At 39.0% G+C, this 23,583-nt stretch overlaps 1 protein-coding gene across 1 annotated transcript in view; it reads left to right on the top strand.

The window, feature by feature from the left end:
- Positions 1-13,201, top strand: part of LOC135224873 (uncharacterized protein DDB_G0284459-like) — a 37,458-nt gene extending 24,257 nt beyond the window's left edge. Inside the window, 5 exon segments of the mRNA XM_064264196.1 lie at positions 4,195-4,268; positions 9,892-10,076; positions 10,204-11,359; positions 11,584-11,744; positions 12,172-13,201. Coding sequence (XP_064120266.1) covers positions 4,195-4,268; positions 9,892-10,076; positions 10,204-11,359; positions 11,584-11,744; positions 12,172-12,403 — 1,808 coding nt within the window. The 3' untranslated portion in view covers positions 12,404-13,201.
- The last annotated feature ends 10,382 nt before the right edge of the window (positions 13,202-23,583 follow it).

Genomic DNA, 23,583 nt, shown 5'->3' with positions numbered 1-23,583 from the left:
CAGAAATATATTTAGAAACCTGCTGGTCACCTTATTTCTGAATGGGTTCTTCACTTTCTACGAAAAATTAATCGTGGTCAGCACGTGTTCATGAACTACTTTCGATAAAAGGAGAATGAAAAAGAGATCTACACGTGTCTATAGGCTGAGCGATCACGCACCGGCTGTAACTCTTGCAGCTGGATAACACGTGTCTAGAGAGAGAGAGAGAGGAGAGAGAGAGAGAGAGAGAGAGAGAGAGAGACTCATCACTATCGTATTGATATAAGGACAATTGTTGAGAATGAGAGCACTTACCGTATTTATTAACGAACAGCTATTGAGGAGAGAGAGAGAGAGATTCATCACTATCATATTTATATTTGGACAATTATTGAGAATGAGAGCACTTATGCTTAATAACGAACAGCTACTGACCTGAGAGAGAGAGAGAGAGAGAGAGAGAGAGAGAGAGAGAGAGAGAGAGAGAGAGAGAGATTTCCTAATAATTCTTGTGGCCTGCATGTTTGATTTTTGCTGAATGAGAGGCTATGGATTACTTATATTTCTATCTATCTGTTTATTAATTCGTCTATTCATTTTTACTTTTTTAATGAGTGATTCCTTCTTTCTGTATTTTCTTTCACCTTCTGAATAATAATAATAATAATAATAATAATAATAATAATTAATAATAATAATAATAATAATATTAATATACTTAGGAAGCAGACCCTCTCTCAAGCATACTTTATTAAAAGTAGAGATTCTTCTCTATTTTGCGAATAGCGGCCTTTTCCTTGCTACTTAAACAGGCTAGTGGAGCACCTGTAGAGGTCATGGTCAAATACAGGGTCAAATATATACACCTATTTTGACCCTGTATTTGACCATGACCTCTACAGGCGCTCTACTAGCCTGTTTAAGTAGCAAGGAAAAAGGCCGCTATTCGCAAAATAGATAAGAATCTCTACAAGTGTAACGCTGTTGAAGTAGCCATTACTTTTAATAATAATAATTAATAATAATAATAATAACTAACTGATGGGATTCGAACACCAACACCACCAGCACAACAACCCAACAGAAACCAAAACAGCAACCTCCTTGGAAAAGGCGCCTGGAAAAGCAAATCATGGTGATGAGATCTGACTTGAGTAAACTGAAAGAGATGGCAGAAAAAGGCTAAGAAGCAAGAAAACAAGGGAGGAACTCAACGAGAAATACAAATTACAAGAGAGGGGACTAAACAGCACCATAGAAGATGTAAAAACAGAGGCTTAAGGCCAAAGCACATAAGATCCAACGGTACATGAACAGGAATAAGGGATACCAACAGAACAAACTATTCGGAACCAACCAGAAAAGACTATACAGCCAACTAAGAGGGGAAGACAACCACCCAGAAATTCCTGAAGCCGAACCAAGTAAGAGACTCTGGGAAAACATATGGAGTAATCCGGTATCACACAACAAACATGCAACATGGCTCCAGGAAGTCAAGGAAGAAGAAACAGGGAGAATAAAACAAAGATTCACAGACATCACGACAGACACAGTCAGACACCAATAAAGAAAATGCCAAACTGGAAAGCCCCAGGTCCCGATGAAGTCCATGGATACTGGCTCAAAAACTTCAAGGCCCTACACCCACGAATAGCAGAACAACTCCAGCATTGTATCTCAAATCACCAAGCACCCAAATGGATGACCACAGGAAGAACATCCTTAGTACAAAAAGACAAGAGTAAGGGAAATATAGCCAGTAACTACAGGCCTATCACCTGCCTACCAATAATGTGGAAGTTACTAACAGGTATCATCAGCGAAAGGCTATACAACTACCTAGAGGAGACAAACACCATCCCCCACCAACAGAAAGGCTGCAGAAGGAAGTGTAGGGGCACAAAAGACCAGCTCCTGATAGACAAAATGGTAATGAAGAACAGTAGGAGAAGGAAAACCAACCTAAGCATGGCATGGATAGACTATAAGAAAGCCTTCGACATGATACCACACACATGGCTAATAGAATGCCTGAAAATATATGGGGCAGAGGAAAATACCATCAGCTTCCTCAAAAATACAATGCGCAAACTGGAATACAATACTTACAAGCTCTGGAATAAGACTAGCAGAGGTTAATATCAGGAGAGGGATCTTCCAGGCGACTCACTGTCCCCACTACTCTTCGTAGTAGCCATGATTCCCATGACAAAAGTACTACAGAAGATGGATGCCGGGTACCAACTCAAGAAAAGAGGCAACAGAATCAACCATCTGATGTTCATGGACGACATCAAGCTGTATGGTAAGAGCATCAAGGAAATAGATACCCTAATCCAGACTGTAAGAATTGTATCTGGGGACATCAGGATGGAGTTTGGAATAGAAAAATGCGCCTTAGTCAACATACAAAAAGGCAAAGTAACGAGAACTGAAGGGATAAAGCTACAGATGGAGCAACATCAAACACATAGATGAGACAGGATACAATACCTGGGAATAATGGAAGGAGGAGATATAAAACACCAAGAGATGAAGGACACGATCAGGAAAGAATATATGCAGAGACTCAAGGCGATACTCAAGTCAAAACTCAACGCCGGAAATATGATAAAAGCCATAAACACATGGGCAGTGCCAGTAATCAGATACAGCGCAGGAATAGTCGAATGGACGAAGGCAGAACTCCGCAGCATAGATCAGAAAACCAGGAAACATATGACAATACACAAAGCACTACACCCAAGAGCAAATACGGGCAGACTATACTACATAACACGAAAGGAAGGAGGGAGAGGACTACTAAGTATAGAGGACTGCGTTAACATCGAAAACAGAGCACTGGGGCAATATCTAAAAACCAGTGAAGACGAGTGGCTAAAGAGTGCATGGGAAGAAGGACTAATAAAAGTAGACGAAGACCCAGAAATATACAGAGACAGGAGAAAGACAGAAAGAACAGAGGACTGGCACAACAAACCAATGCACGGACAATACATGAGACAGACTAAAGAACTAGCCAGCGATGACAATTGGCAATGGCTACAGAGGGGAGAGCTAAAGAAGGAAACTGAAGGAATGATAAACAGCGGCACAAGATCAGGCCCTAAGAACCAGATATGTTCAAAGTACGATAGACGGAAATAACATCTCTCCCATATGTAGGAAGTGCAATACGAAAAATGAAACCATAAACCACATAGCAAGTGAATGCCCGGCACTTGCACAGAACCAGTACAAAAAGAGGCATGATTCAGTGGCAAAAGCCCTCCACTGGAGCCTGTGCAAGAAACATCAGCTACGTTGCAGTAATAAGTGGTACGAGCACCAACCTGAGGGAGTGATAGAAACGATCAGGCAAAGATCCTCTGGGACTATGGTATCAGAAGGCGGATAGGGTGATACGTGCAAACAGACCAAGACCGTGACGTTGATTAGCAAAGTCAAGAAGAAAGTATCACTCATTGATGTCGCAATACCATGGGACACCAGAGTTGAAGAGAAAGAGAGGGAAAAAAAATGGATAAGTATCAAGATCTGAAAATAGAAATAAGAAGGATATGGGATATGCCAGTGGAAATCGTACCCATAATCATAGGAGCACTAGGCACGATCCCAAGATCCCTGAAAAGGAATCTAGAAAAACTAGAGGCTGAAGTAGCTCCAGGACTCATGCAGAAGAGTGTGATCCTAGAAACGGCACACATAATAAGAATAGTGATGACTCTAAAGGGTAGGCAGGATGCAACCCGGAACCCCACACTATAAATACCACTCAGTCGAATTGGAGGACTGTGATAGAGCAAAAAAAAAAAAAAATAATAATAATAAACTTAGGAAGCAGACCCTCTCTCAAGCATACTTTATTAAAAGTAGAGATTCTTCTCTATTTTGCGAATAGCGGCCTTTTCCTTGCTACTTAAACAGGCTAGTGGAGCACCTGTAGAGGTCATGGTCAAATACAGGGTCAAATATATACACCTATTTTGACCCTGTATTTGACCATGACCTCTACAGGCGCTCTACTAGCCTGTTTAAGTAGCAAGGAAAAGGCCGCTATTCGCAAAATAGATAAGAATCTCTACAAGTGTAACGCTGTTGAAGTAGCCATTACTTTTAATAATAATAATAATAATAATAATAATAATAATAATAACGCGAAAAAGTAATGCCTTGTTCATGGAACTACATTTCGTTACTCCCTTACAGACCCTAACGTGACAGACAGACCGACGAAAACAAGTGAATCTCAGAATGCGCAACCCGAGTCAGAGGACGAGAAGGTCAGTAGATTTTTACGATTATTTGAATACTTTAGATCGGCTCTGCTTCTCGAGTTTAAGGATCTTAAATAAAGTCTTTGATGTGAGTGTTAACCTCAGATGCAGATCTAAGGAGAGAACAGACTCCCAGAGGAAGTCGTGATACTTTTCTCCTTGCAGTTAAATACATTTTTATCTAATTGTTCATCCACCCAAATGATCAGCGCATTCATCTCCCATCTTCTTGAGTAGCCATGGATGCATTAAACATAATCTCTTGGAATATTTTTGGCCTCAAGCGGAACATTCCTCTCCCAAACATGTTCTGCAAAAACTTCAAAGGCATCATTGCATTGCAAGAAACGCTCCTCTGGCCACATGACCTTGCCATGTGCGATTCAATTCATGAAGACTTCAGAACCTTCTCGACTTCATCGATGCAAGTTACAGATCAAATCATAGCCGGTCGCCCGAAAGGGGGCCTTTCTTTCCTGTGGCACAAATCGTTAGACAATATGATAAAGGTGATGACCTACAGGAGTGACAGATTGCTTGGGCTTCAAGTGACAGTAGGGAACTAAAATCCTAATCATTAATGTTTATATGCCATAGGAAAATAACAATATATGCCATGGGAAAATAATAATAATTTTGATCATTACTGCATGATCCTAGGGGAGTTACACAGTATTATTCATGATTCTCCAGCTGATCATATTTGTATAATCGGGGACCTTAATTCTCACCCCACAAAACAATTTTATAATGAACTTACTCGCTACTGTCAAAATCATGCTCTCCAAATTAGCGATGTAATGCTCCTCCCTCCCTCCTCCTATTCATATATACATAATAGAGCAGACGATTACAACCTCCTGGCTGGACCACTGCATCACATTTCCACGACTTCATGATTCTATTATGACCTGCAATATTCGCTATGATCTTGCAACGGGCTACGATCACATCCCATTACAGGTGTCATTCAGTACCCTATCCCTCCCTACCGTGAACCCCCTAACTGATCGCCCACAATGGGATTTTAAAAACCAACAGAAAACCAGATACTTTAGGGCGACCACGGAAACCAGGTTGCGGTCAATAGTTCAACCGGCAGACGCCTTACTTTGTACTAACACAAATTGTAGAAATGACCACCACAGGAGGGATCTGAATGAATTCTATTCGAACATAATCTCCGCTATGCTTGCTTCGGGCAGGACTGCCTATAGATTTCGTCAAGATAATTCTCGTAATATACCTGGAGGGAATGACTTGGTTAAAGATCTGCATACATACTCACGAGAAATGTTTTTACTGTGGAGGCAAAATGGTAGCCCCAGGGAAGGGCAAACTGCATTACTAATGAGACAGGCGAGAGCGCAGTTCAAACTTGCTCTTAAGCACTGCAGGATTAATGAAAAACAACTAAGAGCCGATGCAATGTCTAGAAACTTAGAATCTGGTGATTATCCTCGTCTTTGGAAAGATATCCAGTCCTTAAATCCCAAAACTAAAAAGCTATCACAGAGAGTATAGGGGAAGCAGTCGGAAACGAAACTATCGCAAGTATGTGGGGCGATCACTTCAACAATATCCTGAATTGCATAAATGATCAAGATTCCCGAAGGGATGTAGATAACCTCCTTACTGACAACATTCAATTTCATTTTGCAGACCGTGTTACGCCAGGTAACATCAGCGATGCCATAAACAGCCTACCTAATAATAAATCGCCCGGCTGTGATGGTCTTCCTGCAGAGGCTTTCAAATTCTGCCATCCGATAATTCACATTTTGCTAGCTGTATTCAATGCGTGCATAATTCACCCGTTTCTTCCAGACTCCCTACTCTTAGTTCACTTGATACCATTAATAAAATACAAGCTAAAGGATGCAGCTGACCCTGGGAACTACCGGCTGATTGCAATCACAACGATCGCAGCGAAGATACTTGAGTCGGTTCTTCTTGTGAGACTTCTCCCCTTTCTACACACCACTGACAACCAGTTCGGGTTTAAAGCAAACCACTCAACCGACACCTGCATCTACATACTGAAAGAATTGCTGAACTACTACCTATCATCAGCCTCTCCTGTTTTCCTTTGTTTTGTGAGAAAAGCATTTGACAGAGTAAACTACCTGAAGCTCTTCCTGAAGCTGCATAAAAGGGGCACACCCCTGTATCTAATTGGCATTTTACATTGCTGGTTCTCCACACAGCAATTCTGTGTCAAATGGGGTAACGTATTATCGTACACCTTCGGCTCCCTAAACGGGCTTCGGCAAGGGGGCATTCTCTCTCCATACCTGTTTAATACGTACACAGATGCCTTGAATGTCAAACTGAACTCACTCCCAATCGGATGCACCGTCAATGAAACAACTATAAACAACCTCTGTTACGCCGACGATATGGTTCTGATTTCCCCATCAGTGCAAGGTCTCCAACGACTCATCGACACTTGCCGCCAATATGCAAAGGAATTTGATATAATCTACAACGAAATCAAGACCCATCGGCTGGAATTTGTGCACGAATTTCCGTATTTGGGTCACATTATCACCGACGACCTAAAAGATACGGCAGACATTGGACAGAGGCGTCGTAAACTATGTGCAACTAGCAACATGATTGCAAGGAGGTTTGCCTTCTGTCACCGAGACGTGAAACTGCTGCTCTTCCGCTTGTACTGCTACAGTATCTGTGATTATTCCCTCTGGACGAACTATACCCGAGAGACCATGAGACGCATCACTGTTGTGTACAATGACATTCTGAGACGCCTCACAAACACTCCCCGATACCACTCCGCCACACAGATGCTCATAGAAAACCACCTGGACAATTTAAAAATCATTGTTAGGCGAACAATGTCCAGTCTGGTAACCCGAGTAAGAAACAGCAGCAACTCGCTCATACAAAGCATCCTAAGGAGTGAAGCAAGAAGATCTAAATTGTGGGAAAGATGGGAAAATGAGGCCTTTGTCCCGTAAGGACTCAATCTCTGTATTGGCAAGATGTCATCCGCAGATTTTGTCATTATTACGTTTATTGCTGACATTTTAATTTTTCATTATTACTGTGACTACTATCAAGTTAAAGTCTTTTTTACATACAATTTTTGTATTTAGCCCTCTGGACCTGACTACTGTAACCACCTAAGGTGTCTAGTGGAAATTTAAGTTACATAATATGAGCACTAACTGTTATTACTCTCAATGCATTTTTTTTCTCACCAATATTATTACTCTTATTACCAGTATTATGATTACTATCTTTTATGCTACCTCAGCTATTTTGTGGATAAGTGCCGATTATTAATTTTTTTATCATGTTGTCTCATGTATCTAGATTGTGTATGTTACTGTCTGTATTTTGTATATTCCCTGAGCTGAAATAAAGGCTATTATTATTATTATTATTATTATTATTATTATTATTATTATTATTTTATTATTATTATTATTATTATTATTAATAAGTGGCATCTCTTCTTTCTGTATTTCCCTTTACCTCCTCTTACTATCCTAATGAACACCTCAATATTCTTTGAAAGCTTAAAGAATTTCCAGTCATTGGCCTCTTTGGTGGGCTTGTTCCATATGAATGGGGGTTCCTGATCTGAATAATAATAATAATAATAATAATAATAATAATAATAATAATAATAATAATAATTAAATTAATAATATTAAAATAATAATTAATAATATAATAATTTAATAATAATAATAATAATAATAATAATAATAATACGGACAGACTATACATAACACGAAAGGAAGGAGGGAGGGGACTACTAAGCATAGAGGACTGCGTCAACATCGAGAACAGAGCACTGGAGCAATATATGAAGACCAGTGAAGACGAGTGGTTCAAGAGTGCATGGGAAGAAGGACTGATAAATGTAGACGAAGACCCAGAAATATACAGAGACAGGAGAAAGACAAGCAGAACAGAGGAATGGCATAACAAACCAATGCACGGATAATACATGAGACAGACTAAAGAACTAGCCAGCGATGACACGTGGCAATGGCTACTGAGGGGAGAGCTCAAGAAGGAAACTGAAGGAATGATAACAGGGGCACAAGATCAGGCCCTAAGAACCAGATATGTCCAAAGAACGATCGATGGAAATAACATCTCTCCCATATGTAGGAAGTGCAATACGAAATATGAAACCATAAACCACATAGCAAGCGAATGTCCGGCACTTGCACAGAACCAGTACATAAAGAGGCATGATTCAGTAGCAAAAGCCCTCCATTGGAGCCTGTGCAAGAAACACCAGCTACCTTGCAGTAACAAGTGGTATGAACACCAACCTGAAGGAGTGATAGAAAACGATCAGGCAAAGATCCTCTGGGACTATGGTATCAGAACGGATAGGGTGATACGTGCAAATAGACCAGACGTGACGTTGATTGACAAAATCAAGAAGAAAGTATCACTCTTTGATGTCGCAATACCATGGGACACCAGAGTTGAAGAGAAAGAAAGGGAAAAAATAGATAAGTATCAAGACCTGAAAATAGAGATAAGAAGGATATGGGATATGCCAGTGGAAATTGTACCCATAATCATAGGAACACTAGGCACGATCCCAAGATCCCTGAAAAGGAATCTTGAAAAACTAGAGGCTGAAGTAGCTCCAGGACTCATGCAAAAGAGTGTGATCCTAGAAAAAGCGCACATAGTAAGAAAAATTATGGACTCCTACTCCTAAGGAGGCAGGATGCAACCCGGAACCCCACACTATAAATACCATCCAGTCGAATTAGAGGACTGTGATAGAGCAAAAAAAAAAGAAAAGGAAAGATAATTAATAATGAGGAGGTATGATGCAACCCGGAACCCCACACTATACATACCACCCAGTCGAATTGGAGAATTGTGATAGACTAAAAAAAGAAGAAAAATAGATAATAATAATAATAATAATAATAATAATAATAATAATAATAATAATATGTATAAAGAGAGAGAAAGAAGTAAACTGATATTGCAAGAGCATGAAAGGTGGAGAGAATAGTTAGGGTGAATCCACACTGATGTTTAACATGTCATAAACACATGTTTGCAACTTATTGCCCAGTGGTCACAATCAAGTTCTTTACTTCCTTATAGCCCTAAATCCAGCGTTTGTTAAAGATGTAAAGATGCAGACTCCACTTACGGTTGTTTTACACTTTACAGTAGCGTTTATGACATTCTTGTCATTTTATTATGGTGTTAAAGACATGTTTAATACCTTACTGAAGTGTTTATGGTGTTTATTAAAAGTTTTACACTTTAATGAAGTGTTCACGGTGTTTATGACATGGTTCACACTTTCTTGAAGTGTTTATGGTGTTTATGACATGTCTTATACTTTCCTGAAATGTTTATGGTGTTTATGACATCTTTTACACTTTACTGAAGTGTTTACAAAGTTTATGACATGTTTTACACTTTCCTGAAGTGTTTACGGTGTTTATGATATGTCTTACACTTCCCTGAAGTGTTTATGGTGTTTATGACATGTGTTTACACTTCACTGAAATATTTTTGACATGTTTTACACTTCACTGAAATCTTTATGACAGGTTTTACACTTCACTGGAATGTTTATGACATGTTTCCATCACCTTCTTTCCAGGACGGTTCTTCGGACGAGGACATCTTTCTCAAGATCACAGGTAACGGGCTCATGTCTGGAAGTGGGAGCTCCCCTGGAAGCGCGGGAGGAAGCGGTCACAACGGAGCTGCCACTCCCGCTTCCTCCATGTCGGCTGCCTCCTTCAGGAAGCGCTCGGCTGCCAACGCAGCGGCTCCTTCGTCCAGGTGACTTATCGCTCTAACAGCTTGCTTCCTCTCCCATAAATTACACTGTGCTATAATGATGAGTTATACCATTACAGATAGAAAAAGAAATTAATGACCCATGTAATTTTTTTGGAAAACTTTCCAGGACGTCTCGAAGACCATCAGCCGCCAGCAGCCATTGCTCTTCGGCCGCCTCTACCGCAAGCGCTGATAGAGCGCTGAAGGAAGTAGCCCATATTCCAGCCGACACTGTGGAGGATGCCCTCCTACCTCGGAAACCAGAAGAAGAACTGACTGAACTCACCGGTTCCAGAGCTCTTGCCATCCGCCTGGTTGACCATCCAGCACCCACCAATTGCACTAAGTATGTCATTCTTAGGCCTAACACTGCACCTTCCCCTGCACCGGTGACAAAGGCACCGTTACTGCCCAAAAGGCCGAAAACTGCAAAAATCATACGAAAGGTACCTGAGATTGAATTTGCCTTGAAGTGGGATCTCAAAGAGAATGACATCCTGGAAGAAGAAGAAGAAGAGCAAGAGAGCGAAGATATTGAGGTTGTTGACCTGAAAAAGGGCAAGAAGCATCGGGATCCTCCAACACCTCGTTCTGTAAGTTCTATAGATTCTGGAATTCATGCTCCAAAGGCTGCCTGGAATGATGGACCTGATACTCACGAGCTCACTACCAAGCTGGAAAACTTGAAGATTAATCACGGGGCAAAGTCCAGAGGATCTACCCCCGAACCAGAATCAGGTTATGGAACTCCAAAATCAGTTAGTTCAGGTAAGAGCCTGCCGTCGGTGAGCTCTCGCGCTAGTTCCAGAGCAGCTAGTGTGAAATCTTCTCCCAAAACAGACAAAGCGGTGGTTGTAAGTGCAGGTGGCATTAAAACTAGAAGTCAGAAAATATCCATGGATGCACAGAGATTGGCTCAAGAGAGTCCAAAGTCCTCTTCGAAGTCCAGAGGCTCTTCTCCGAGCTTAGGAAAGCAAACACCAAAGTCGGCCAAAGAGTCCGCTAGAAGTGGTAAGGTTCACTATTCTTCTCGAGAATCTAAATCAGCCACACCACAGCCACAAGAGAAGAATCCACCAGCGCCCCCAGTGAGGGACCCTCTGGAAATTATGGAAACAATGGATTCTGTGTTCCACGTGGTTCCTTTAAGAGATACAGGACGATCATTAACACAGAGAAGTTATCAACCCGGTGAGAGACAACACGTTGCTGCCACAACACAGACAGAGGATGTAGCAGAAGATAACACAAAGAAGAATGGTCCTGATGCAATGGATGCAAGGGTATTGTATATTTGTGTGTGTCTGTGTGTGTGTGTGGTTGCTAGTGTGTTCACAAATCTGCATTATAAAGAGTTAGATGAATTGAATTAAATGTCTTTTTCCTGTGATATTTATGTTTACTGGACGAGTTTTGATCAGGCCTGCAGCCATTTTCTAATGACATTTCATATCTAGAGGATATGAACAATTCACTTAACATTCCACACTGAACTTACCTTTTGCAGATAAGACACAACCACCCGAAACACATCCGCTCCAGAAACTGCCTGGCCTGTGAGGTGAGGGCTCTGGAAGACCCTCCCAGGAAATTCCAGGGGCCCTCAGACTACAAACCAGCCTTCAAAGCCGGGAAGCCACATCATCAGAGCGGCGTCAGTAAGCCAAAGTAAGAAAGATTAGGTTTGATGTCTAGGACCATCCCTTACGACGCTCCCGAGTGGCTGTTGATAAGCCAATCACAGGGCTGAAAACTCTCTGTCCCCCTCTCCTATTCCACCTCTCCTGAAGGATACTTTTGAAAGACGTATCCCTCAGGAGAGGTGAAATATACATCCTGCCTATGTGAACTCTTTCGAGAGCCTGAGAGAGTTTCCAGCCCTATGATTGGCTTATCAACAGCCACTCAGGAGCGTCGTAAGGGATTGGCCTAGACATCCGACGAACCGTTCATGCGAATCTACTCTAGCCTAGCTTTGATTCCACAAAGGATGATGAATCAGATAAAGTCTCAGAATCTTCTTTTCTCAGTGATGCTTATTACACGTGAGACGCTCTAGAAGTAATTCAATTGTTCCACATCTCGTCTACCTCAGGTACATCCGTCAGAGCGACCGTTACAACGCCCGTTTGAAGGCCAGACACGAGCCTCTGCGGATCTGGAAGATAAACACCTTGAGTTCTCCCTTCTGCAACCGGCCTGGGTACGGACAGGACCAGTACCCAGACCACATGAGACTCAGGTCGACTTACGGCATGGCGAACGCCACCAGTACAGCCACCAAACCGTCTCAGAGGGGACCTCTTATCAAAAAACTTTACCTCTGAGGCGAGCAGACTCCTAAGTGGTAGGAATACAGTCACTTACGCCATTAGTAATGCCACATGTTCTTAGAGATTTGTCGTCAAGAGAGACTGTTTTCAGAAAGGGGTAGGTCTTGCTTCTGGTGTCAAGAGAGAAGATACCGGATGTTTTTATCCAACAATTCTTCCTTATGGCTTAACAATGGCTGCACGAGAGACTGCATCTTCATAAAGCAAATAACTGATCTAAGATTGTGCAGTAGGAGTGTGGCTGGATTTAATTTAGCCTCAGTAAACGCCATGAATAACTATCGTTAACGAACGCTTACTGCCGAGGCATAAATGATGACAGAAATGATGCGCGCAGGCTAATATTCATTGGGCAACATTCAGCCTTGGATGTTATTCTATACATATGTTAATTTCACAACACTGAAGCCTCAAGTTTCCCACGTAGAGGACTTTTTATTAAAAGTTGCTTTGGAAAGTGAACTTTATAGAAAATCGTGCAGTCTGTATAATATGATCCACTGTGATTGTTGCAGATTAAGTTTCAGTTCCGTTACCTTTGCAGTTTTGAAGAGTCTCGCAAGACGAATGACCTTACTGAAGTCCAGCTCTGCATGTGCTTTGATCATAAATAACTTTATATATACTTACGAAAGATGAATTATTCAAATGAACTATTTTCTTGGACACATTCCAAGGTTAGAGATTGGGTTTATTAATGTCTCTTGCCCAGTGTGACATTAAATCTTTCAAGAGTGACTTACTGAATCTTCAGATTTCAGAGGTGCGTGTGGTTCATTTCAGAAAACAGCCCCCCCCCCCACCCCCTAGATTGCTACGGTTTGTTGCAAGCTTCATTCCAGAACAGAGTTACAGATAACGGTACTAAATCGGCCGTATTTTGGGCCTGGAAAGTATTGTTATTAATATGGGATTAACTGATATCTTGCATAGGCCTGAAGAGGACAATGAAATACCCAGCAGATGTCCATCTCAAGAAGTTAAAAATAAAGGCTCAGGGTCCGAACCACTAGCGGATCCAAGGGGGCCACCTGGGCACGTGCCCCTGAACTCCACCCCCCCCCCTCATGAAAAATAGTAATATTGAAGATTTAGGTAATAATAACATAAAAGAGAAATATAAAAATAAGAAAAAAATGAAAAATCTATTATAGACATAATAAAATTTTGAGAGAAAAATAATAATAATAATGTAAAGGTGAGTAAATACTTCAGATATCAACTATTGAATTCTAAATAAAATGCATGCATTATAGCACCTCCCCCCCTCTTCTCTCTCTCTCTCTCTCTCTTCTCTCTTCTCCTTCTCTCTCTCGTCTCTCTCATCTCTCCCCCTCTCTCTCTCATCCTCTCTCTCCTCTCTATATATATATATATATATATATATATATATATGTGTATGTATATATATATATATATATATATATATATATATATATATATATATATTTGTATAGTATAGATGTATATGTATATATTTGCATAAATATACATATAATATGAAAATTGGTGACACACCCCCCCACAAACCCCACATGAAATTTTCCTGGATCTGCTAGTGGTCCAAACTGGAATAATCTTCTGGTAGAAGAAAAATTAGAAGAAGAAGAAGATCTGACAAACGCCGTTCCATTCGTCATCACCTTCAGCTGACAGGAACTGGAACAGTCTCTCGCCGGGAAAAAAGTGACGTAACTCTTAGCTGTACACCGTCGTCATTAACTGGTTTTTTAAGGACGTGACGTCACGCCACTCACCGAAGGTAGGAGATTGATAATTACGGATCATCCTTTATTTACAAATGACATCAGACTGGGGCCAAATCAGTCCCAAATCAGCTTCAGGGTTAAGTCTTTTCCAGCCGTGATTAAACCTCGGGCGTTCGAGTCTTCAAGAAGTGGCTCGGGGGCCTTTGTTTACATTTCCGTCTCGCTATACTCTCGATTCGCAGAGAGGAAGTAATTATCTGTATACAGTTTTAAAGACCGCTTACCCAGCGTCAATCGTAGCAAAACGAGTCTTCATTTGACAGGATAAAGATAACCACACTAATATGTATCAGGAAAATAATTAATGGAGTCGAAATTCACGATGAAGTGGATCGTTTCCTTAAAAAAATTTAGAATATTCCAGCTCCTCGGTACATTCAGGACAGCTTATACATATGTATGTATATTGATATGTATGTATACAATATATTTTTATATATATAATATCATATATATATACATATTTTTTATATATATATATATATAATATATATATATATATATATATATATATATATATATATTTATTGTTAATCTAAATGAGATATTCAAAATTCCAATTACCCAGTGACAAATTCTTTGAGATGTCTATGATATAGGTAGACAGTGACCTTACCCAACCCAGCCATCAAGAGAAATGTGCATACGTATGTATATGCATATACATATACAAATATACTTTATGTATATTGTTCTTTAATAATCACTAAACCACTCTTTCCCATTTCGAAATGAGAAAAGGGACAAGTAGATAAATATCTGAGTGGCGTTGACGAAAATGTGATGACAGGTTTCATATAAACCAAGTTTGGTCGGTTTATTTTTATTGTTTTTTGAAATTTGTAATTTTTTTTTTTTTGTATTTCAATTATCCTCCATTACTTTCATTAGATACATTCATTTTTAATTCACTCTGCAGCTCTTCAATATTCATGGATTTCTGTTTTTTTTAAGAAATTAATTATTTTCAAGCAAATTCTTTCGTTGTTATACGAGATATAAGCTAATGAAAGAGAACCGACGAAGGTATATATATATATATATATATATATATATATATATATATATATATATAGATATATATATATATATATTATAATTAACAATAAACGAACCTGCAACAAGTATTCCGTTCGATTTATGACAAATGTAAATCGACTCAGGATAAAAAAAAAAAAAAGAAAAATGAACAATAAAAAAAATAAATAAAAAACCCCAATACCAAAAAACCCACATACCAAACCTCCTCAGGACAACCGTTCCATCACTGCCAAATTCCCTGTGTGCCACTGTTGTCAATTTCTGTAGCAGTACACGAAAACCTGTAGTACCCACGAACGACCTAGCTATAGAATAGTCTTATTTATAGACCTGCGTTCAGTTCAAAGGAGCGTTGTTTTACGAAGGGACCCTATAGAAGATCGTCTATAGTAAGTTTCATAGAATTTTTCTTTACAGTTTGTTATTTTTGGGTGGTTAAAATTGTCATGATAGTGGCTATACGAGAGTAGTTTTATGTGTAAATTTCTCCTTTACTGAATAATAAAAGAATTCCCTTTCATTTCGATGCAACGAAGAAAGAAATCACTGAAGGTTCTTTGCAACCCCTCTCATTCCTTTTACTGTACCTCTGTTCATATTATCTCTCTTCCATCTGGCTATCCACCCTCTCTCCTGACCATTATTTCATAGTGCAACTGCTTTGAGGTTTTCCTCGGGTTACACCTTTCAAACCTTCCCTCCTCTCAATTTCCATTCCAGCTCTGAACGACCTCTTAGGTCCCAGAGCTTGGCCTTTGGCCAATACTCTATTCTATTCTAAGAAGACAGAATGATTCTCTCAAGTCGAAGAACAACTATATAGAATCAAGGTGAATGTTGACTGAAAAAACGAATTATTCCTGTACAGTAGAACAATAAAGATTTTTGCCCGAATTTCGTGTCTTGGTTCCTTTCGGTAATTTCCGTTTTACTCAGGGAGTTGGTCATCCCCAGTGACCCGCTTTTTACATGGATTTTGAGGTTCTGGGAATCTCCTGCTTCCTCAGTGTTCCCAGATATATATAATTTTCAAGCCATTCAGAGGACAGTCAAGCATGGGCTTTAGCCTTTTTTTTTAATCGTGTTCAATGCAACTCAATACTTCCCTTAAAGAATTCAATTTGTATTTGTCTAATTTATCTTTATCATTTATCCATTTATCAAATTAATTTTTGTTTTATTTATAACTGAATTCTTCTTTCTGCATCTCCTGTTATCTTCTGTAATTTATTTCAAATGAACACCATTTTCATAACACTGTATGAACCGCGGCCCACGGAACTCTTAGCCTGCCGCGGTGGCCTGTGTTGTTGCACTGCCAAAAGCACGATTATGGCTAACTTTAACCTAAAATAGAAATATAAACTACGGAGACTAGAGGGCTGCAATTTGATATGTTTGATGACTGGAGGGTGGATGATCAACAAACCAACTTGCAGCCCTCTAGCCTCAGTAGTTTTCTTTTCAGAAAACGAAAACATCTGGCAACCCTCCGTGGATATTCTGACCACAGCCACGGCGCTGAGGAATAAAATTCTTCTCTCTGCCTTTATGTTTTATTATGAAAATAAGATCATAAAACATATCCTGCTTATTTATGCAAATGAATTTTATTGAAATCCTTTATTTGTCTTCGTCAAAAAATCTATATGTTAGGCTAGTGACGTGCAGTTTTATTACGTCACGCAAAATAATCCTACATCGGAAATTACGCATTCTAACCATTGAATCAATAATAACGTAAAATAATTAGAAGAACTGCGTATGGTAACACTGCTAAAAACCAATGTCGTGAAGAAAAAACGGCATCGCTGCCAGAGTGTACATTTACACCTGGGCATTTTCGGTCAGTCGCACATTTTGTTTACGTCTAACTCGTCTAGTCTCCGCTGACTTATTTGGAGAGCTGGAGGAAAGTAATTAGCTCTGTCTGATTCAAAGACCCTGTAATGAAGGTAGTGGTGTATTGCATCTGTCTTCTCCTGCTTCCTGGATGGATAGATTTGCCCTTTGGCTTCCAAAAGCAACGAAGGAGAGGGAGGTATGCAACGGGAAATATTTGTAAATAAATTCCTCTATTCTAACATGCACACGTACACACATACATATGTATATATATATATATATATATATATATATATATATATATATATATATATATATCTAATAAAAGGAGAAAATACTATATTTCAGAGACTGCTGTCTCCCTCTTAAGGTAGATGAATGATAAAAGTTACAGAAAAGGTGGTATTTATAACAAGAGATCCACCCACAGGTGAGCCAATTTAGGTCACTCCCACTGATAATCCTTCTTTAATCCTCTTCAGCGTTGGTTGAATGAGAACTGTTCTCTTATATCTATATATATATATATAGTATATCATATATATTATATATATATATAGATATATTATAGCTATATAATCTATGTTATATATATATTTTGTATATATATATATATATATATATATATTATATATATATATATATATGACTGGTATAAATGATCTGTTACAACAGAATTCCATTTGATAAAAGGAGCCCATAAAAACGCCAGAATATAAAGAAAGTACTACTATATTTCAGAGGCTGCTGAAGAGAGAGACAGCAGTCTCTGATATATACTAGTACTTTTTTTTCCATATTTTGGTGTTTTTATGGGCTTCTTTTATTATATATATATATATATATATATATATATATAATATTATATTATATATATATGTGTGTGTGTGTGTGTGTGTGTGTGAGTGTGCGTGTGTGTGTGAGTGTGTGTGTGTGTGTGTGTGTGTGTGTGTGAGTTTCTGTGTTTATGAAGAGTAATACAAGAAGTCAGAGCAAAAAGGAAGGCAGTGGAATAAGCAAATAGGTCATGAATGGTACGAGGAACAGATCTAATACCTGCAGACGATACAGCCGAAGGTGGTGGAAGTGCTTGGAATAGGAACAAGTTGAGTTGCATTCCAGCCTGAGGAAGGTTGAGAGGATAAAGAGCAGTGAATATGATGTGTGTTCAAAAGATTAGGAAGAAACTTGAAGAGTCATGAAGGACAAGCGGTTGTCTAGCCAACTGTCCTTTATGGAAGTGAAGTGTGCGTGCCGAATGAAAATCAAATAAGATAGATAGAGAGGTGAGTAGCGAGGTTGGAGGTAGATGAACTGGTACGAGAGGTCGCCATAAGAGTAAAAAAATTGATGAGAGTGTTTTCTGTGACGTTCTGGTCATGTGGAGAACACGAAAGATGGTAGGCTGGTGAAGAGTGCTCATAATTCTTCAACATCCAGGAGCCGTGAAAGCGCGTTTAAGATAGAGGTGAGTGGTGCAGTGTATGCGGGGGCCTTCGCTTGAAGCTATAAATGTATGAAGCAATTAAAGCTAAATGTATGAAGCAATTGAAGGTTAAGTGTATGCTGCAAACTTATACATCAGTCTACACCTACGGCAGGTGCAAGGTTACATGACAGTATTTCCGTTTCCCGTGACGGACAATGAGGGCGGTTAAATCGAGTATGATCTGGTTATCTCTCTCTCTCTCTCTCTCTCTGTTCTCCTGATTATTCATTAATCTACGCACCTGATTATTCGTGTATCTTCTTGCCCATTCATATGTTGTTTTTATTTTTCATTTATTTTTTAAATTATTCATTTGGAGGAAAATTCCCCTTTTTGAAAACACCAATAGATTGTTTCAGAAAGGAATTGGGCATTAGGTATAAATTGATATTTACGCTTATAAGGAAATTAATTTGAATTTTGATAATTTTTCGATACATATCGTAATTATCATGTCGAGATCCGATACCCATGGCAAAATTAATTCATTATCATTTTTCATATCCTTGTTTTGCTAAAGATCTCTGACTTGGCTTAACCATGGGAGGTACTATATTATTTATGAATTTCTTCTATAACGCGTGCATGAAAGCAAACCCGTATTGTGTTTATATAAACCCTGTGACTTCATTATAATATGTCAACAGGAAGTGACGATATGGCTCACCAAGCCTGCGGATACGACAATCGTATTGTGAAGGTTAAGAAAGGCAGAGGAAATGTTATAATATTTATATATTTTTTAATCACGAAGGATATCTTCCGACCTTGCAATGTTCAAGAGAAATTGCAACATATGGACCTGCCAACTTTATTTTACGCATTTGTGGAAAAATGTTTGCTTCCAGTTACTGACCTAAAAAAGAAATATAAACAAAATGAAAAAAGCCACAGAAAACAGATCTATCTTTCGGTGGTTTCGGTAAAATGCTGCATGAGCTGTGGCTCATGGAACTTTAACAACGGCTCCGTGTTGGCCTTACCTATATCGTTGCCAGAAGCACGATTATGGCTAACTTTAACCTTGAACAAAATCAAAACTGCTGAGGCTAGAGGGCTGCAATTCGGTATATATGATGATTGGAAGGTGGATGATCAACTTACCAATTTGCAGCCCTCTAACCTCCGTAGTTTTTCAAGATCTAAGGAGGGCGGACAGAACGCAATTTGCATCTCGGAGCCGGGGACAAGGACCTCGCGGGCGGGGGAAAATGCGTAAATAGGGGCGAGTTTGTCAGTCAACGACGTATATAAGCTTATGAAAGGAAGGTCACAGACACCGGAGGTTGAGGAGCCGCTGCAAAGGGAAATCCCTGTGAACTACTACTGCTACTATACTAGATTCACATCAACCGTGCATTTGATGTCTAGGCCCGTCCCTTACGACGCTCCTGATTGGCTGTTGATAAGCCAATCACAGGGCTGGAAACTCTCAGTCTTTCGAGGGAGTTCACATAGACAGGATGTATATACCACCCTCCTGAGGGATGCTTTTGAAAAAGGTATCCCTCAGGATCGGTGGAACATAGAATTTACTGATGTGAATTCTCAAGAGAGACTGAGAGTTTCCAGCCCTGTGATTGGCTTATCAACAGCCCATCAGGAGCGTCGTAAGGGACTGGCCTCGACATCAAATGCACGGTTGATGTGAATCTACTATAGGACTGCTGCTTTCTACGCCTTAGCTTCTTACTTTACTGCCCAGGATACAATATTAGAAATAGATGCGGTTGCGCAGCAGCCTTATCAGGTAGATCAAGAGGAACTGATAAATAATATACTCTTACTTCTAGATGAACTGGGGGGGGGGGGGGGGGTTGAGTGGAAAATAGGAAAGAATTTCTAAAAAGAATTGTGGTATTACAGAGAGAAGAAAATCAAACAAACACAAACAAAGAAGGAATAAAACAAGCAAGGGAGGAGCCGTTTCACAGGCTTAACCCGCCCAATACCACTACCACTATACAGATGCAAGGTACGCAGTAGTACTACGCTCTTATCCTAAGTGGGATTTAATGGAAAGTAATACTTATACACTTTCTTAAGACACACGCAACTTTCTAGGTATGAGTTTAGCTTTTTAATTAGTTCTCCTACTGCAAGTTCTCAAGGTGAAGAATTTTTGGCCTGGTGAGATGTCCTCATTGATTGTCCTCATTGATTTGAGTAGCCTGATGAGAGAGCAACAGTCGACTTATTTGTGTCTGGCATTTTTTCGTTAATGTAAGCTAGATTAAGCCACTTCAGAATATGTATGTGTCTATACACACAGACACACATGTGAAGGCTATGTATATATATATATATATATATATATATATATATATAACAATTATTCATGGTTTTTCCTCTGTTGTTACGCCTCTCAGACCTATCTACTCTTAAATCTTTGAAACCTCTGTACTATCCGTTTCAATATATACCTATATATATATATATATATATATATATATATATATATATATATATATATATATATAACAATTATTTCATGGTTTTCCTCTCTTGTTACGCCTTTTAAACCCATCTATCCCTAAACCTTTCAAACCTCTCTACTATCAATCAATTACCCTTTTAGCGCTGATTGACCCCACAAGTCCCAGAGCCTGGCCTTAGGCCTAAATCTTTATCGAAATCTTTATCTATTCAGTGCAGTTCAGATTCGCCTTCCAACACCCCGAGACTATAGGTGCAAGTCGTTCACTTGCCTCTGAGGGGAAAATGAACTTGAGACTACGAAAGTGAAAAGATATGAAGCTTATAAATAGCAACGCACCTGATACAAGCAGTTTAGTGCGGCCGCTACCGTGGTAGTGGAGTGAGCGCTTAGGAGCCATAGACTGAGAACCGGAGGATAAGAATCATTAACCAAGAACCAGAAACTAAGGAACCAGGAACCGGCTGCTAAAAGAGTGATTTTCCAGCCGCTAGGGTGTGGCCTGTGCAGAAATCATACTTTGCCAATTTTCACGTTATGGTAATAATATTAGCTTCATGGAGTCTATTGAAATAGTTTTTATTTCTTAAAATGTGATTCTTTGCTTGGATCAGATATTTTGAATATATCTTATTTCGTATATTCTTCGTGAAAACCTCAGTTTCACCAATGAAAATGAAGATATGGCATATTTTTTCCCCGGCGATGCCACATCTGAGTTCAGGGGACCTATGGGTTTTAAGAGGATTTAAAAGGTCATGGTCAATATCATTAAAGGATACTCGCACTCGATCACCCACTGTGAAAAGTATGGACAGCCCAGCCCAAATGACTCCCGTAAACGTCTTCACCCACCACCTGAGGCCAAGGAAATAGTCTATATTTTCCTGAAATACTTCATTTTATAATATCATCTTGAAGGTCCTGTAACTGATGTTTCGAAGGCTATCCAAAGAACATCTGAAGCAACAAAAGTGTTAGAAATGACTATTCGTAGACTTAAGAAGCAAGAGAGGCGGGAAATATAGTGGAATCTCCAGTGTTTCAAAAAAGAAAAAAAGTGAATCCTGTGACTGACTTGGATAATTTTGATAAAAAATTTTATGCAGAGAAGGAATGCGTGGTTGTCTTTTCCAAGGGCATAATAGATCGATTGACATGAATTTATGTTTCAAGTCCAAACACCGGAGCCAATAGGCCACTCAGCGCATCTATAATTATAGAAAGAGAAAGAAGGAATAGCTAAGTAGAATCGGGAATGGAAAAAAAAAGTAACAGGGAAGAAGCAAACCCTTTCCCTCGACTCCCAAGGTCTAAAGCGAATCCTCCTAAGAAGGATTATATCTGCGAGAAGCATTTAATGGGACTTACATACCCGTAGATATGACAACTCTGCCTTTTCTACCTGGCCCCACCCTAGCGATCATAGAAAAGTAAACGCAGTATAGTAATCCCAGACACACTCTCGTGACTAACAACAAACAGTTCGTGCCTTAGCTGGTGAGCTTTTCGCGAAATCATAAGACACTACACATTCTTGATTACATGGTAGAATTCTCTCTCTCTCTCTCTCTCTCTCTCTCTCTCTCTCTCTCTCTCTCTCTCTCTCTCATAATCTCTAATATATACGTATATATATATATATATATATATATATATATATATAGTATATATAGATAGAGAGAGAGAGTTAGAGATAGAGAGAGAGAGAGAGAGAGAGAGAGAGAGGGACTCTATACCACGACACTAAGTAAAAATTACGTCAGTATACGTAAAGTTACAGTCCACATCTCTCTCTCTCTCTCTCTCTCTCAGAGAGAGAGAAATGTGACTATAACTCTACGTATTCTGACGTAATTTCTGACGTAATCTCTCAGAATAACACCACACCCGGAACACGATTATCGTAACTCTTTAACATATGATAATAATATATTCTTTTAAGCATCCAGTAATATCCAGCGTATAAAATAAAAGATTTTAAAAAAATGAATCACTGGACGGAATTTTAACTCACCACAATGAGGACGATGCAACCTTAAGAGTTTATACTGCGGGCAATTGCATAGATCTACAGTTCTATATATATATATATATATATATATATATATATATATATATATATATATATGTATGTATATATATATGTATATATATATATATATATAATATATATATATGTATATATATATATATATATATATATATATATATATATATATATATATATATATATATATATATATATAAACGAATACCACAGGAAAATGATAGTCAGAAATCCAAGCGCTTTCGCCTTTACTAAGACATTGTTAAGGAACGAATGAAATACAATTGGAGAGAAAGTTATCGGGTAAACAAGATAAAAAATACCAGTTGGTTAATTGTCAAAAGGTTTAGGTTTGTGATCGTGTGATATCCGATAATCCTGGATTATGTCTTTAACTTTTTCCTTTTTGACAATTAACCATCTGGTATTCTTTGATCTTGTTTACCTGATAACTTTCTCTCCAATTATATTTCATTCGTTCCTTGACAATAATGTCTTAGTAAAGACGAAAGCGTTTGGATTTCTGACTATCATTTTCCTGTG

The sequence above is a fragment of the Macrobrachium nipponense genome, chromosome 12, assembly GCF_015104395.2.
Source record: "Macrobrachium nipponense isolate FS-2020 chromosome 12, ASM1510439v2, whole genome shotgun sequence".
In the NCBI taxonomy this organism is placed as follows: Eukaryota; Metazoa; Arthropoda; class Malacostraca; order Decapoda; family Palaemonidae; genus Macrobrachium; species Macrobrachium nipponense.
Note: the sequence above shows the minus strand (reverse complement) of the source record. Positions and strands in the feature narration are given on the sequence as shown.